The following is an 18712-nucleotide window of genomic DNA, read 5'->3' as shown; positions in this document are numbered from 1 at the left end:
GTAATAATAGGAATAACTGATTTAATTAGCGTGATTGATAAAATTAGGTTGGCATGATAAGATTAGGTTAGCTGAAAGGAGGTTCATATAGGTTTAGATAGAGGGTCCATCTTCATAACCTGCGTAAGAAAGAAGGTCTTTTTTTCTTGAAATCATCTCTACGTGCCCCCTCAAAGAGTATAGGTAACTTATAAGAGTGGAAACTGGTGCTAGGGTCGACAAATAAACTACCAACACCATCTAGTGTTTGGCAACACTGGGCATTTTTCTCCAATGTAATAATAGGAATAACTGATTTAATTAGCGTTATTGATAGAATTAGGTTGGCATGATAAGATTAGGTTAGCTGAAAGAAGGTTCATATAGGTTTAGATAGAGGGTCCATCTTCATTACCTGCGTAAGAAAGAAGGTCTTTTTTTTTTCTTGAAATCATCTCTACGTGCCCCCTCAAAGAGTATAGGTAACTTATAAGAGTGGAAACTGGTGCTAGGGTTGACAAATAAACTACCAACACCATCTAGTGTTTGGCAACACTGGGCATTTTTTTCCAGTGTAATAATAGGAATAACTGATTTAATTAGCGTGATTGATAAAATTAGGTTGGCATGAGAAGACTAGGTTAGCTGAAAGAAGGTTCATATAGGTTTAGATAGAGGGTCCATCTTCATAACCTGCGTAAGAAAGAAGGTCTTTTTTTTTCTTGAAATCATCTCTACGTGGCCCCCTCAAAGAGTATAGGTAACTTATAAGAGACCCCCCCTATTGATGACAAAACAGACCTTTATTGTATGTAGTTTTAATCAGATCTGTTCCTCAATAACAATAAAACCTACGATACGGGTAGCTGAGGCAGCACGGGTAGCTGATGGAGCACGGGTGGCTGATGCGGGCCTTGGGGGAGCCGCTACTCCCTCCTGTCCTTTAAAAGACCAAAAAATGAAAGCCTTGTAAAGTTTTATTGGTACTTATTTAGTATCAAGTGAACACGCGAGAAGTGAAGTTTGGTTAATGCTAATAAAATAAAACAAAGTATGAAAACAATATAATAGTTCAGAAACAAATTTGGGCTATATATTTGCACATTAGGGTGTGGGGGTAAAGTATAGCATATATTAAATACGTAACCTAACCTAACCTAGTCACCTTTTTTACCCCTTCAACCCCAAAAAACTAAAGTTTAAATCTTTGTTATGGAGTGAGCAATACCTCACTATCCAGCGAAAACCTGTTTTTCATATATCATCTTTGAGATTTCGATGCGGTCTTTCCCACGTGTTTACTGGATTCTAAACAAGTACCGTTTTATTTACTGCTTTATGGATAAGTCGCGGTAAATATTACTAAATAAAGTTTAGTTAAGTCTATTCAGTTGTAGAATTATGTAACTCATACCCTCAATCCAAGTGGCAGCCCACATAGACATGAAAGGACTTAGTACTAGGCAGCCACATATATCTGTCTTAACAAACAAACAAAACAAAATAAATAGAAAGAGAAACAAAACAGCCAAATTACGACTAATCTCTCTCATGGAAATAAAAATGCAAGAAAAAAACATCTATGAACCAAGATCCAAAAGAAAGTTTTTCATTTTACTCAAAAATAAACCAAGGTGCTCCGCCGCCCGAATGCTCTCTGGAAGAGAATTCCAAACCTTAGGACCTAGATATCTGATAGAAAAAAGATAATATGAGGCTTCGAAATAAAGAATATTTCGCAATCTTGATCAAACGGACTTATACACAGCGGACAAAACATCTGGTCAAATGTGGAAATTTTGGACAAAATGTTGAAATTGCTAGGGCCCCTTATGTTCATGTTCTGAATGACCAAGGCCGTACCCAGAAGGATGTTAGGGGGGTTTGAACCCCCCGAAATATTTGTTTCAGTCGTGAAAACGTTACAAAAATGGATATAAACAGATTTTGTATACGTTTTTTGAGTTTTTTTGTGTGTACCCCCCCCCCCCAGAAAACAATATTTGAGTAATACCCCCTCTGAAAAAAAAATCCTGGGTACGGCCTTGTGCATGACTAAGAGTTATTACTCGTAAATATGTAAAATGCATAATGCCCGCGTCATACATTTTGCAAATGAATACAAGTTATAAAAAAGGACGTTTTCAGCCTTATCATTATCAAAATTTACATAATAATCACTGCTCGAGTTCTATTTATGGAAGCGTCATCATTAGTCACGCCTATTCTTCAGTTCATGTTCTAATATCGAGAAAGTAAAAATAGTCCAGGACTTTTAGGGTTTGACCCGGAAAAAATTGCAATATAAACGAAAATGCTAACAAACTGATCAGAAAAAAAGTCTGTAAACCAAAATAAAAGGCCTCCTCCCGCTAAATGGGGCGAGTACCCGAAAAACAGGAAAAAAGGGGGAAATGCGGGGAAAATTGGGGAAAATGCCGAGAATACCAAGGAGATAATTCACCGTAAGTTTCCTGGGGCTTTCCCTTACTCTGAATATGAACAGCACCTCTAAACGTCAGTCTAGAAAAACAGTACTCCGGAAAAGGGGGGCAACAGGGGGACGAGGGGAAAAAATTTAAAAATACAGGGTTGGGATAGAAAGCACTTTGAAATATGTTTTCTGTGGTCTTTTTATCTGCTGATCCCGAAACTGACATCTAAAATGAAATAAAGAACAAGAGCCCCACCATAACGGGGGAAAAGGGGGAAAGAGGGGAAGAAAAGGGACAATTGAAGTCAGGGGTAGAAATCAGTTTGAAATGTGTTTTCTGGGGTTTTCCTGTCTGCTGATCACGAAACTGACACCTAAAATGAAGGAAAGAAAACGAGAACCATGAAAACCGAACAAAACTGGAGGAAGTAACGGAAAAGGGGAAGGGAAGCCTGACTCCTGAGCCAGCTGCTAATGGCTAATAAGTAGGCCTATGGACAAAATAACTCGCTTAAGTATCAAACTTTTACTTTCTTGAATCACAGACATTTCTTACAACCATTTGAATTACTAAACATAAAGAAAACAACCGCTTGGCACTGATTACAGTACAAAACTTCAGATATTATAGCTAAAATTTGCACTTTCGAAGGCAATGTCGTTGAATAAAAAACTAAAAAAGAACTTCAGTAACTATAGGTAAAGTCTGCACTTTTTAGGGCAGTAGAGTTGACTTGAAAAACACAGCATTGATGTCACTAGTCGAGCTCCTCGTCTTCGACAATCTCGTTGTCCCTGTTCAAACAGTTGATACCCTGACATTCTCCGCACGCGAACGTACACGCTAATCCATTTTTCTTGCAGCTGCATCGCGAGGTCTCGCAGCCTGTCTTACAGTTGCATCTCACGACACTCAAAAGAGCCTGAGGTGCGGGCAACAAACCGGTCATCACAGGTGAGTATTTATGGTCTCTGAGGACCCAACCCCAGTCAGCCGGGTCGAGGTCAGCTGGTTCCCCTTTCCAACGGGATACCTGGAGGCGCACTCGCTGGGAGTGGAATGAAGCTGCAGCTTCGGTTGGCGGAAGCCTTTCAGGCTTAACAAACGCCGTAGTATTTGACGAAGAAACTTTTTCCAAGAAAATTCGATGTCGCAGCTTAGTGAGATTTTCGTTTGGTCGTGCTTTATACAAGCTGAGGAGAAGATATTCACGCGCTTTCACAATTTCATCTTTAGACGATGATTCATCCAGAAACACTTCGCATTTTTTTCTGAACACTTCGCTCTTCTTCAAAAGAGGTAGCACAGCTTGCTTTCCAAGTCCGAAAACTCGTGAGGTCGTGTCACATCCCAAGAGTGCATGCCCTACCAGAAGTAGCCTGGATACTTCTCCCATTTTTTTTTTAACTTCGTTGAGGCACCAGAACCGTGTTATCGCTTCTTTTGCGTTCGTTGACGATTCGAAGTAAAGTGTTTTTGCAATAGGCGGGAGGTGATACAAGAGTAGAATCAGAAGATCAGTGTTGTTGCCAAGAAATATTGTTTCAGAGTTTCCTGCATTCGTTACGGCAGTTTTCACGATTAGATAGTCAGCATCATCCTTCGCATGGACGACTTCAAATCCTTTGGCTCTGAGTTTTTCACCGATGTAGCTTATAATTCGCTGTTTGTTCTGGGAGTCGCTCAAAAAGTCTTCCTTCTTTTTCTGGAGCTTAATCCCTAAACTGAAATCGATCACTTGATGCTGGCTTCCCTTACACCGTCGGTTGTGGGTAGCATCTTTCGTGGTTGGACCAGTGCTGTATCCATCGAAGACAACAGTAGGGGAGGTACAGCGTCGAGTAACGAAGCTAACATAGCTGTCACAGATTGAATCATAAGTATCACCAATCTTCCAAGGTACTTGCTGAAGCAGCCAACCTCTGTCAACGACAGTGACATGATCTGACACTGGCAGGTGGTGAATCGAGTCCATTTTCGCTTCTTTCCATATTGCTTTCGCTAGTGCAGGTTTGTCTGGCTGACGCATTATGCCAGAATTCTCAAACAAAGCGGGCGGATAACTGCACAGTTCGTTGACAAAATCTTGACAAAACGCAACTATAACCATGAATTCAGGCACCCAGGGAAAATAATGAATTAAACTTGGCTTAGTACTGAAAGAACAGTTGCCGATACCCAAAATTATGCTTGACTTAACAAAAAAATCTCGTCGTACCTTGATTTATCCTGCTACCATGTCACATGTGTAAGCATCCACGCAGACTGGGGACTATTGGATCCGCTAGATGTCATTCCGTCAGGATAGGTTTTGTCGTCGGCACTGGAACTCCGCGGTGACTAGTCTACCTTGCTTCTCTTACGGAATGTCGAATTAGAACAGGATTATGTTGACTAACCCACGCGCTTGTTGATAACGGCGAGGAATACGGAATAAAGTAATTTCAGTATCTTTCCGTATTTCTTTCTCGAGTTTTTTTTGCCTTTTCCGAACCTATGAGGTAGCCGAACCTCTATAGATCTCCTGTATTAACATTTGTAAACATTTCCACATGCTTTCTTCCCCTACCCTGTATATTTCCCCTTCTGGCCGCGCGGCCGCCCCCCCCCCATTTCCCCGTTTTATGTTAATCAATTTTTTTATATAATTTTAGTTCTCAATTTCGTAATTACCAGATAGGAATACCCCAGAAAATATCTTTCAAACCGCTTTCTACCCCTACCCTGTATTCTTCTCTTTTCTCCCCTCTTTCCACTGTTCCCCCGTTTTCCGTAGTACTCTTTTTCTATACTGAATTTTAGATGTCAATTTCGTAATCAGCGTGTGTGAAAACCTCAGAAAACTCACTTTAAACTATTTTCTGGGCATGTTCGGCATTTTTCCCATTTTCCCCCGCATTTCCCCCTTTTCTCCTGTTTTTCGGGTACTCGCCCCACTCGGATTTATGGGGACTTTTAGTATGTTGTACAGAATTTTTTTCTGATCATTTTAGTACCATTTTCATTTATATTGCAATTTTGTCCGGGTTCGACACTTTTTTGAGCTAAAAGTCCTGGACTAAAAGAACTCATGCGAAAAAACACCTTTACCTAAGGAAATTTTGGCTCTGAAGAACACCCCTTACCCGTATTAGTTCCTTGTATCAAAATCCAACCCCACTTGGCGATTATCGATTTTTTCCGTATATTTGGAATTAAACTGTAATTATATACTAAATTGACTGAGTCTGATCTGCTAAATATGATATAAGCTAAACTGACAAGCATGCCAACTTTGTATCAAAGTCATATTAAAACCACAAATTACACAGTTCCTGAACTAGCTCAGATATCATTAATTTTGAAAAAAAAAAAAAAAATTATAACTGCATGTACGTCATCTCACGATGACTAATGAGAGAAGACAAGGGTTATGTTGAAAAGACATGAGATAAACTGGGAAGAATATATATTACTTATAATATCCAATTCCTTGCATTTTGGGTTCAATTCGGGCTACGCAAGCAACAGGCTGTTACTTCCCTCCACTTGCATTATTCACTACAGTAGTCAACTCAGGCCATCGACCCTCACAATTGCCTTCTACTAAAATGACGTCATATACTAATTTTTGCTTTTTTTGCTTGGTTTTCGATAGGATTTTTGGAGTGCCATACCTTTGTTTTTCTTTGGTTATGAAACAGTTTGAGTAGTTTTCAGAGAAGGAGAGAGAGAGAGAGAGAGAGAGAGAGAGAGAGAGAGAGAGAGAGAGAGAGAGAGAGAGAGAGAGAGAGAGAGAGAGAGAGAGAGAGAGAGAGAGAGAGAGAAAGAGAGAAAGAGAAGGTACAGATCTGAGGGACCACTTTCAAATTTCCTGATTTCAAACACATTACTTTAATTTACTAAATGATTTTCCAATCATAAAAACCTAGCTTTGAAAGTGGAACCAGAGGCAGATCCAGGAGGGGGGCGCATGCCCTCCCTAACGTAGTCAAAAGTAGTGTAATTTACTTAATTAACGCAAGTTTACGTTAAATAAACTTGCTCCTAACGCAAGTTTATCGGATCAACCTACTTTGCACCCCCCCCCCCCTAAAAAAATTCTGGATCCGCCCCTGAGTGGAAAATAGACTAATTATTATAACTATGAACGGGATACATTTTGGCCCAACGGTAACGAACAAACATTTTTTTATTTACAATAATACAATTTTTTTATTTATATAATCTCGTTGTTTAAAAATAATATTTACTTAAGCCACGGGAAAACTGTGTTATTCATCCATCAGCTTTATTGCGCTTGGGCTAAAGGTTGCCTAGTTCAGTTTGACAAGGGATGGGCATTCAACAAGGGTGCCGGCAGAAAGTTCTCCAGGGGGGGGGGGCAAATGCCAAAATATCAGTGGTAGTTGCGTGACAGGGAATATATTTCAGGATTTTTTTTTACGCTGGAATAAGTTTATTTTTAAGTACTTTTAGGAAAAAAACTCTCAAATAAAATGAGCAATTAAATTGCATGCAAAATGAAACAAACTACATTAAATTTTATAACATTAGATTAGATACATTAGATTATAACAGATGTAGACTTGTCTTTATGCAATTTTCTACGCCTTAGAATAGTTTACAGAAGGAGTAGAGATACTTAAAGAAATCATCCTTCCAGCACATATACCGCGTTTTGATTTTATAACAGTCATGTAAATTGTACCTGTTTCACAACAGGACAATTCTCCCCCTCAAACTTAAATCCCTTAAATTTTCAGACATTAAAAAAAAAAATACAATAGCGAAAGAAAAACAAAATATTTCATATTTCAATGATCTCTGTTTGGATTTTGATGGGCAATCAAATAGTTCGTGGTATGATCTATAACATTAGACCCGGCTCAATAGTAACCGAAACTCTAAAAAACTGATTTTGATACCAAATGATATATCAAAAGAATTGAATTACTATGCCGATTTTTAATATACAAGTTTCATTAAGTTTAGTTTTACCCATCAAAAGCTACGAGCCTGAGAAAATTTGCCTGATTTTCTAAAAAAGGTTGGAAGACCCGCTCAAATTCATAAAATCTTAATGAAAATTACACCATCAGATTCAGCGTATCAAAGAACCCTACTGTAGAGGTTTCAAGCTAATATCTACAAAAATGTGGAATTTTGTAATTTTTGCCAGAAGAAAGATCAGGGAGACGTGTTTATTCTTTTTTTTGTTTGTTTTTTCCCCTAGGGGTAATCGTATTGACCCAGTGGGCCTAGACCGTTGAAAGAGTGTTCATTTTAATGGAAATGAAAGGTTCTGGTGCCCTTTCTAAGTGACCAAAATAATTGGTGGGCAACTAGGCCCCCTCCCACGCCACCTTTTTCCCAAAATCGTCCGATCAAAATTTTGAGATAGCTTTTTTCTTCAGCATACTTTAAAGGCCCAATAACTATGTCTTTATAGATAAAATAACCCCTTACAGCCCTGGGGAAAGCTTTTTAAGTTATAAAATTAATATATCGTTTTCTTTGTTATTGGGAATATACATACATTTTTCGGTTGGGGAGGGGAGAAAATTTTTTGCTGGGAGGATTTTACACTGGAAAAATTTTACATGGAGAGGGAAGTTTCTAGGGGGTGAACTTTTCAGGGGATATTTTACGCATGGTGAATTTGCCAGAACTCCTATAGGCCTACGAAAGCTCTTTATGTCTTGCTTTTTCTTTACCGATTCAATTTTAGGCGTGGAGATGTTAAGGGTAATTGTCCGGGTTAAATTTTCGCCAGGATTTAAATGTCCAGGGAATAATTTCTGTGGCGAGGGGAATTTTTCCGTGGAGGTGGAGCCAGGTATCCTGGCGGTATTAAAAAACAACTATCAGATATTAAATTAAAAAAAAACAAGTTTTTTCAACTGAAAATAAGGAGCGACATTAAAACTTGAAACGAACAGAAACTATTATGTATATGTGGGGGGGGGGGGGTTGCCTTGCCCGCTCCTCAACACCTCACTCTTAGCACTTAAGTTAAAATTTTGTCCCAATTCTTTAAAAATAACTACTGAAACACAAGGGTCGCTTAATTAGAACAATAAGTAACTTTTTCTTAAGTGCCGAAAAACTGTAGCGTGAAGAGCGAGGTATTGAGAAGGGGGGCAAATTGATTTTTGTGTATGGGGATTTGAAACCTCTGGAATAAGGTTCTTTGATACAATGAACCTGATGGTATATATATATATATATATATATATATATATATATATATATATATATATATATATATATATATATATATATATATATATATATATATATATATATATATATATATATATATATATATATATATATATATCAAGATTCATAGTTTTAGAGGATGTTCACCCCTTTATCCCGCAGATTATCTCCAGGTTATAACTTTTGACAGAAAATTTGGAACTTGACCGATTTCAAAGATTTGGAATCATCACAAAAACCGTATTCTTTTGACGCATATATTCTGATCAAAATTCTGTTCTACACATTTTCAGTTACTATTAGCCCGAGCAGCTCTAATCACCAAAACTATTCACGAGTTCAAGGCAAATTCTGTGTTGATTTAAAAGTTTGACTATAATGTAAAACAAGAAAACATGGAATAATCTCCCTGTCAAAAACTCATTTCTGATCTCTTTTTTTTATAATTCACAAATATTTACTCAAGCCATGGGATTTAGTAAATACTGCGTCATTCTCTCATCATGTTGGCATGATTGCGCACGGGCCAAAGACTAACACGGGCCAAAAATTTAATTAAACAAGGACTGGATATTCAAAACAGAAGCTTAGGCCAACAAGACCCATAGCCTCAACAGCTAATGTGAGAAAAAGAAAGTGGCGACCTCTGCATAGTAAAGTGGAAATGCTTTAATATTAGCCGTAAAAATAGCCTTTATATTCTTAACAATTATTTGCATAATTTATTTGCATAATTTATATTTGCAACTTGACGTTGGGCGCATCGGTGACACTCGCCTGGCAACAGTGACCTATTCCCTGCTTTTCAGAAAATTAGTATCTAGTATTATTATTAGTAATACTACTTCTTTTTTGTTTTCATTTGGGCAGATCAAGGGGGCCGGGGGGACCGCACCCCCTCAAGATTTTTCTGGCACACTCGTTTGTTTGTGCCAATTAAAAAATACGGTACTTGTTAAGAATCCGGTAAACACGCTAGAAAAACTGCATCGAAAACTCAAAGAAGCTATATGAAAAACAAGTTTTCGTTGCCTTGTGAGATATTGCTCCTCCGTGACAAAGATTTAAACTTTAGTTTTTTGGGGTTGAAGCGGCAAAAAAAGGTACCTAGGTTAGGTTAGGTTGCGCATTTAATATATGCTATGCTTTAAACCCCCCCCCCCCCTCCCCCCTAATGTGCAAATATTTAGCCCAAATTTGTTCATAAACTATTATATTTTCATCCTACTTTGTTTTATTTTATTAGCATTAACCAAACTTCACTTTTCGCGTGTTTACCGGATTCGTAATAAGTACCAAAAATGCCTATTTTTCTTTCCGTCTTATATTTATGGAAGTGTTTTTTTTTTAATTTTTGAAAAAGAGCTATAAAGTCCTTTCTACTCTAAGACAAGCGACAATCGTCAAGATTTCATACATAAGTTGTAAACAAGTCTTATACAAGGGTTTTTTTATTTGAAAATTAATCATAACTTTATTACTACTTACTAGCAGAGACAGAAATACAGAAACATCCGGCTAATAACAAAAGAATCATCGTTTTAAATATACTAGCTCACATTTCAGCTTAAACCAAAAATTAGCTTTTGCAAGAGTCAACCTGAAAAACAACTATACACAAATTGCTGGTTTCTGATTGGTTAATCTCTCAGCTTCTTTTTTTCTTGTGTCTTTTCTAAAAAAGGCACGGCGGGCGATGTACCTTGGATGGCGAATAACTGTTGTAGGCAATTATGTTAAGCAGTTTAAAATGCATTAGTCATGAAGAAATGCACGCAGTTGTGCGAAACAAATGTGGGTCATAAATTGTCTTTTATTTATGTCTCGAATAAGTGCAGTGATAATAATACCTTTGTAAACAGCCTTTAACAATTGAAACAATCATTAAATTAAATATGGAAATTGTAGAACGTGTGCTCACAGACTTGTTTTTTTTACGGCAGGTACTTCTAAGGGGGGGGGGGGCTTTAGGCCCTTATATCCTGGAACCAATTCAAACTTTAAAAACATAGAAATTACCACAAATAAGACTAGGGCTAACAAGGGTGCCGGCAGGGAATTTTTTAGGCGGGGGGGGGCAGACGCCAAATTAGCAGTGATGGTTGGGTGACAGGGAATATATTTCAGCATATTTTTTTCGTAGGAATAAATTCATTTTTAAATACTTTAGGAAAAAACTCTCAAATAAAAAGAGCAACTAAATTGCCTGCAAAATGAAACAAAATACAGTAAATTTAAAAAGACAAGGATTCCTGACAGAGATATCAATTTTTCTAACCAATAATATATTTAAATATTATGCATTTAATCTTAAAAGAAAATCAAACTAAAGCCAAAATTACAGAAAGATTTGTTGCTTCCGTAGATTATAACAGATCTAGACTTTTCTTTATGTAATTTCCTATGCCTGTACATAGTTTACAGAAGGAGTAGATAAGCTCAAAAATCATCCTGCCTGTAAAGGTACCACTTTTTGATTTTGTACCGGTCATGTAAAATGTACCTCTTCCAGAATGGGAAAAGACTTCCCGTCGAACTTAAATCCCTTAAATTTTCAAACATTAAAAAAATATAGAATAGCAAAAGAAAAACAAAATTTAAACTTACTATCCAGCTTTCAAATTTACTCTCTTTATTTTTAGTGTCCTATTCAACTCAATAAAATGAACGGGTTCACAAAACTTTCGTCACAAGAGAATCTTATCAAATAGTTTGTGATAAAAAAATGGAAGTAAAAAGTAACTTGGACAAATATTCACCAAGACTAAAAATGTAATTCTCATGACTATTGTTACACCGGCAGTATTGGCTTTTTATGCAGATTCTAAATATATAAAATTCTTTCAGTTTATTGTTACCCACCCAAAACCGAAAAATCTCAGAAAATTTGACTGATTTTTGAAAAAAAACAGAAATTTATTAAATACATCATATTAGAGAACCCTACCGTAGAGGTTTGAAGCTCCAATCTTCAAAATGTGGAATTCCACATTTTTTTTCAGAAGAAACATCGTCGATGCATATTTATTTGCTTTTTCTGAAGGGTTTTGTTTTTTCGCAGGGGTAATTGTATCAAACCAAAGTTCCAAGATAATTGGGAGGGAGCTCATTCAAACGTAAATTTAAAGCTGTTTTTAAGTGACCATACAGATTGGGCCAGGGGAAAGTCGTGTTTTCTGCCATTGTAGGGCACCTGACTAGTAGTGACGCCATAATACACTCTACAACGCGCATATAAGTTTCCCATAGAATTCCCATAACATGCCCTCTGACGTCAAACGACACACCCCTGCGTATTTCTGTGAGAGCCTTGTTTTTAGGCAAGATTCACAGGTGTTTCAACTACTTGGAATGTAGTCCTGATAATACCCAAGTTCAAATAAATGGACTCCCTCGTACTTGTACAATGCGGTCAGCTGTTTTTACGGCATGCCCTCTGACGTCAGGGAAGCCATAGGAAAAATAGTGTTGGATTTCAAGCGCACAGGTAGGGGAATTAACACAGTGAAATTAACATAGGGAATTAGCATTGAGTTTCTGCAACAGCCCTCTGACGTTACGGAAGCCATAGGAAAAATAGTATTGGATTTCAAGCGCAGAGTTAGTGGAATTAACGCAGGGGAATTAACATAGGGAAATAGCACTGGATTTCAAACGCACAGGTATGGAAATTAGCATAGGAAAAATAGCAATGGATTTCGAACGCACAGGTAGGGAAATTAACACAGGGAAATTAGCAGAGAGAAATTAATAGGGAATATCTGGAAGTCAGATAAGTAGAGCTACCAACTCCTCAAGCCCTCGCACCCGTGCAATGCGGTAACCGGTTGTATTAAAGGGAACACAGTTGCCAAGACTCCATGACACACCCCTCTGGACTGCAATGACGTCTTGACACGCCCCGTTCAAACGGACAGGAATAATATGCTTGAAACAATTTTATGCAACCATGCATCTGAAGCACATGTGGGAATCCCCACTTGTAACGTAACGACAGCGCACACCTTACGTAATTATTATGCAACAGTTTCACATAATGCTTTTTTTACCCGAAACCCCCAAAGCCTTTTTTCTTTTTCATTAACTTAATAACAGTACACACTTTATGTAAGGTCAGTGCATCTTACACATGAACGGCGCATCCATCACTGCACGATAATACCATTTTGACATTTTTAGACCAAAAGCAGCAAGAAATTTTCTGTTTGTAATGATTCATTTTTCGCTCGAAACACCTTTCACATTTTTTCTCTTTTTTTCTTTTTCTATACTTCTTTTAGTTTTGAATTTCAGTTCAGTTTTATTTTAGTTTTAGTTTAAAGTTTTAGTTTACTTTTAGTTTAGAGTTTTAGTTTAGAATCTTAGCTTAGAGTTTTAGTTAGAGTTATAGTTTAGCTTATTTTTAGTTAAAAGTTTTAGTTTAGAATTGTAGTTTAGTTTTAGTTTAGAGTTTAGAGTCTTAGCTTAGAGACTTTTAGTTAGAGTTTTAGCTTAGCTTATTTTTAGTTAAAAGTTTTAGTTTAGAGTTGTAGTTTAGTTTTAGTTAAGAGTTTTAATTGAGAGTTTTAGTTTAGAGTCTTAGCTTAGATTTTTAGTTAGAGTTATAGTTTAGTTTTAGTTAAGAATTTTAGATTAGAGTTGTAGTTTAGTTTTAGTTAAGAATTTTAGTTTAGAGTTTTAGTTTATAGTCTTAGCTTAGAGTTGTAGTTAGAGTTATAGTCTAGCTTAGTTTTAGTCACAGTTTATAGAATTATCAAGTAAGTTTATCGCAGATCATTTCTGGTCTTCATTCTCGGTACGAACAAAAAGCTCCTCCCACTTCTTTCTGCATTAGCGGGTTAGTCTGTTTTCGTCAATCAATGAGAAATGGTTAAAAAGTGCATTATTCGTAATAGCGGGTTTCCACTTGTTTCGTGTCCAAGAGAAATCTGACTTGTCTACCCGTGAAAAGATCTAATGCCGCTTATGTTTCTATCTGCTAAAACGTTCTCTGGAGCACTCGCACCTTGGTCTGGGTTTTTATAATGGGTGAGATAGGGTATGATCATACTGCTAATTCTATAAACTGTGGTTTTAGTTAAGAGCTTTAGTTTAGAGTTGTAGTTTAGATATAGTTAAGAGTTTTAGTTTAGAGTAGTTTTGGTTTAGAGTCTTAGCTTAGAGTTTTAGCTAGAGTTACAGTTTAGTTTATTTTTAGTTAAGAGTTGTAGTTTAGATATAGTTAAGAGTTTTAGTTTAGAGTAGTTTTAGTTTAGAGTCTTAACTTAGAGTTTTAGTTAGAGTTATATTTTAGTTTATTTTTAGTTAAGTGTTTTAGTTCAGAGTTTTAGTTAAGATTTTCAGTTTAGAGTAGTTTTAGTTTAGAGTCTTGGCTTAGAGTTTTAGTTAGAGTTATAGTTTAGTTTAGTTTTAGTTAAGAGTTTTAGTTTAGAGTTGTAATTTAGTTTTAGTTAAGAGTTTTACTTTAGAGTAGTTTTAGTTTAGAGCCTTAGCTTAGAGTTTTAGTTAAAGTTATAGTTTAGTTTTAGTTTAGAGCTTTAGTCTAGAGTTGTAGTTCAGTTTTGGTTTAGAGTTTTAGCTTAGACTCTTAGCTTAGAGTTTTAGTTAGAGTTATAGTTTAGTTTAGTTTTAGTTAAGAGTTTTAGTTTAGAGTTGTAGGTTAGTTTTAGTTAAGAGTTTTAGTTTAGAGTAGCTTTAGTTAGAGTCTTAGCTTAGAGTTTTAGTTAGAGTTATACTTTAGTTTAGTTTTAGTTAAGAGTTTTAGTTTAGAATTGTAATTTAGTTTTAGTTAAGAGTAGATTTAATTTAGAGTTTTAGTTAGAGTTATAGTTTAGTTTAGTTTTAGTTATGAGTTTTAGTTTAGAGTTGTAGTTTAGTTTTATTTAAGAGCTTTTGTTTAGAGTTTTAGTTTAGTGTCTTAGCTTAGAGTTTTAGTTAGAGTTCTAGTTTAATCTAGTTTTAGTTAAGAGTTTTAGTTTAGAGTTTAGAGTTGTAGTTAGAGTTATAGTTTAGTTTAGAGTTTTAGTTATAGTTTTAGTTTAGAGTTTAGTTCAGAGTCTTTGGTTAGAGAGTTAGAGTTATAGTTTAGTTTAGTTTTAGTTTGGAGTATAGAGTTTTAGTTTAGAGTCTTAGCTTAGAGTTTTAGTTTTAGTTTAGAGTTTAGAATTCTAGTTTAGAGTCTTAGCTTAGAGTTTTTAGTTAGAGTTTTAGTTTAATTTAATTTTAGTTAAGAGTTTTAGTTTAGGTTTGTAGCTTAGTTTTAGTTTAGATGTTATAGTTTATTATGTTTATAGTTAATGTTTATTACATTTTATTTATTATTTATTATTTATTTTACTATATTATAGCAAACCGAAGATTGGCAGGATCAATACAGGGTACTAGGGTATACAGAAGTGGTGTTATTGATGTTAAAAGTAAAAATCACCATCTAGTAGTGTCAAGGGTTAATTTAAAGCTCAAATTTTGGAAGGGTAACTACCTCCTGGGAAGTTATGATGTTAATAGACTCCAGGATGAGAATTTGAGAGAAATATTCCAGGAACAGTTGAATGCTAAACTTCAGAGTTTAAAATTTGATAAAGTGGAAGATGGTTGGAATAATTTGTGAAGTTGCTGGAGGTGTCTTAGAGAAGAAAGCTAGGACTGCAGTTAAGAATATTACCGAAAAAACTTTATGTTTAATAGAGAGGAGAAGGGACTTGTACAAGAATTATCTGAGTGATAGATCAAATGAAAACAAAATGACTGTAAAAAAAGTGGAGAAACCATTAAAATATGAACTAACTAGGTGTGAAGTGGAGGCCATGGATAAAATTGCCGAGGGTCTGGAAGATGCAGCTAGACGGCATATTAGTAAAATATTGTACTGGCATGTTAATAAATTGAGAGGGAGTAGTTAATCCAGACTTGGCCCAGTTAAAGATAGGAATGGGCCACAATTAGCAAGGAAAGAACTAAAGTGAGATGGGCAGAACATTTTGAGAATTTGCTAAACCGAGATACAGTTGCAGGAAAAGATATAGAGGAAAATGATAAAGTTTGTGATACCTTGGATGTGAAGGAAGATTTATTTTGTGAGGAAGAATTAGCGACAGTACTAAAAGGATTTAAAAATAGTAAGGTTCCATGTCCTGATAGGGTGGTAAATGATTTTCTTAAATATGTTGGCTCTGAGATTAGAAATAAGTTACTGAAAATTCCGAATATGATTTTTGAAAAAGGGGAAGTACCTAACGATTTTAGGAAAACCTTAATTAAGCCACTTCACAAGAAAGGTCATAAAAGTGAGTGTGGTAATCATCAAGGCATTAGTCTGGTCTCTGTAGGTAGCAAATTACTTAGTAATACGATACTTTTTAGACTGAGAGATGCCGTAGACAAAGTTTTAAGAGAAGAACAGTGTGGTTTTAGAAAAGGTAGATGATACGTCCACCAAATTTTCACTCTTAGGTTAATAATTGAGAACCGCCTGAGTTGTCAAACACCTTTGATCCTTAGTTATATAGATTATGAGCAAGCGTTCGATTCTGTGGATAGAAGGGCTTTAGTAAAAGTTTTATCCTGGTATGGTATACCAGACAAATGCATTAAAGTGATTAGTGCTATATACGAGAATAACACTGCTGCGGCTAAGGTAGGAAATGAGGTTAGCAGCTGGTTTTATATTAAATCAGGAGTTAAGCGGGATTGTCTTCTATCCCCCTTTATATGGATTATTTTGATGAACTTTGTATTAAGGAGCACAGGAAAGGCAATGGGACACCACGGAATCAAATGGGGAGGAAAAAGTCTCGTGGACTTAGATTATGTAGATGATTTAAGCATCCTAGAGGAAATTAATGTTAAGAAGACTAAGTCACTAAGGCTAGGAATAAGTGAAAATGAAAAGGTGACGTTGGGTAATGAAAAGATTGATCAGGTGGGCAGCTTCACTTACCTTAGTAGTATTATTATTTGAAAAAAAACTACGTTTTCTAAAGAGTTAAAGAGGCTGAGTCACAAGTTCGAACCTTAAAACGTACAGGGATTAGAAGGTATAGTTGGGGGGCTGCCGCCCCCAAACCCCCGCTTCCTTATATAAAAGGGGCTGTGCCCTCCTCAACGCCTCGCTCTTTACGCTAAAGTTTGACTTTCTCACAACTCTTTTTTTTAAACAATAAGAACTTTAGCGTAAAGAGCGAGTCAAATATGGCTCTGAAGCATAGGCACTTCGAAAAGCGAATGAAGATTTGTTACATGTTTTCCAGAGAAATTGCTTAAGGATTGTTCTGGGTACCCGGCTGACTAACTGTATTTCAAACAATAGGCTGTACGAAAAATGTGGTTCAATACCGCTCTCTCGGGCTATAATGAAAGATAGGTCGAGGTGGCTAGGGCACGTTGTGCGGATGAAGGATGACAGATTGCCGAAGATTGTCCTTATCTGCCAACCGTCTAGGGCTAAACGGAAAGCAGGTCGTCCTCGTCTGGGGTGGGAGGACGTCATAGAGAAAGATTTAAAGGAAATGGGGACCCTGGGAGGATGTAAAAAGGGAGGCTTTGAATAAATTGGGATGGAGGAGGAGCGTGCGTAGCTATGTTGGCCTCAGACGGCTTGGTGCTGCGGAGAGTTGTTAGTAGTAGCAATAGCAGTAAAAAGACATTGTTTATACTTATAAGAAAGGAAATTCGGTGATGATGTTTTTCTAACAACGATTTCTACTAAGCTTCAAACTTTTGGTTTTTTTTTTTAAGGTTTTTGAATTGTTGTAATCCCTTGTAAAGAACTCTATTAAACAAAAATGAGCAAAACTAAAATCAAATAATCTACCAAGTGCTAAGCTACCACAAATCAGCATTGATAAATAAGTGAAACCCAAAACGAACAGAAATTACAATAATTAACCGAGTCAAACTCAAAATTTGTTTATACTTGTAAGAAAGGAAATTCGGTGATGATGTTTTTCTAACAATGATTTCTACTAAGCTTCAAACTTTTGGTTTTTTTTTTTAAGGTTTTTGAATTGTTGTAATCCCTTGTAAAGAACTCTATTAAACAAAAAATGAGCAAAACTAAAATCAAATAATCTACCAAGTGCTAAGCTACCACAAATCAGCATTGATAAATAAGTGAAACCCAAAACGAACAGAAATTACAATAATTAACCGAGTCAAACTCAAAACGAGCAGAAATTAACATCAAATAATAAATAAAATTATATTAACATTTTGATTACTAACTATCATTATAAGTATATTAAACTGACAATGCACATTCATTTGTATTTTTTCAGTAAAATGCAAATTTTGTTCTGGCCTTGGGAAGGCAAAGGGGTTTTGCGCCCAACTTATGTTAATTTCTCCTCTTTTTCAGTTTGACTCGGTTAATTATTGTAATTTCTGTTCGTTTTGGGTTTCATTTATCAATGCTAATTTGTGGTAGTTTCACGCTTGGTAGATTATTTGATTTTAGTTTTGCTCATTTTTTGTTTAATGGAGTTCTTTACTTTTCTTTGAAAAACATATTTTGTAGAAACAGTTTTTTTAATTAATTTTTGTTCGTTTTATACTGACATAGTCTTTTCAGGGAAAAAGAAAATAATAATTTTAATCTTTTTCTTTTTTAAGACTTTATAGTTTGGACTGCTACTTGTGTGCCGGAGAAATATTTTCAGCAATTTTTAACAGCAAACACCCTTTTTAAAATCTGGACACAAATAGTAGCCTACTGTTTAATTTAGTTTCATAACTTCTCTAGTTGACCTGTAATGGAAAACTTGATACCATTCGCAAAAAAATCTGTTTACTTTCTTTGATAGCTTGGATACACTTACGCTATTTGGATTTGGTTAAATTGTAAGAGCAGAAGTAGCCTCGAACGTTTGATCATAATACCCTCAGTCGTTCTTGGGATACTGCTGAGATGCCTTATTGGGAATTAGCATTATCACAGTGCATTTTGATTTAATCTTAAGTCAACATTTAGTTTTTAAACATATAAAAATTTGATGTGAGGAAGACTAAAATCTATTCTATAAATCTTATGCAACAACTTTCTATATAAACCTTATATGCCCCCAGGGCATAACGTACAACCCTTGCACTGAGGTCTC

At 35.9% G+C, this 18712-nt stretch overlaps 1 protein-coding gene across 1 annotated transcript in view; it reads right to left on the bottom strand.

Moving 5' to 3' along the window:
• Positions 1-10245, bottom strand: part of LOC148939863 (uncharacterized) — a 44351-nt gene extending 34106 nt beyond the window's left edge. The window contains exon 1 of the mRNA XM_089106391.1: positions 10107-10245. Within this exon, the coding sequence (XP_088962517.1) occupies positions 10107-10155 (49 nt within the window). The 5' untranslated portion in view covers positions 10156-10245. The remainder of the gene's footprint in view (positions 1-10106) is intronic.
• Positions 10246-18712: the final 8467 nt, after the last annotated feature.

The sequence above is a fragment of the Artemia sp. Qi Xiang Cuo genome, chromosome 20 (assembly GCF_049724085.1).
Source record: "Artemia sp. Qi Xiang Cuo chromosome 20, ASM4972408v1, whole genome shotgun sequence".
NCBI classification, from domain to species: domain Eukaryota; kingdom Metazoa; phylum Arthropoda; class Branchiopoda; order Anostraca; family Artemiidae; genus Artemia; species Artemia sp. Qi Xiang Cuo.
This window is presented reverse-complemented; position numbering and strand designations above follow the sequence as displayed.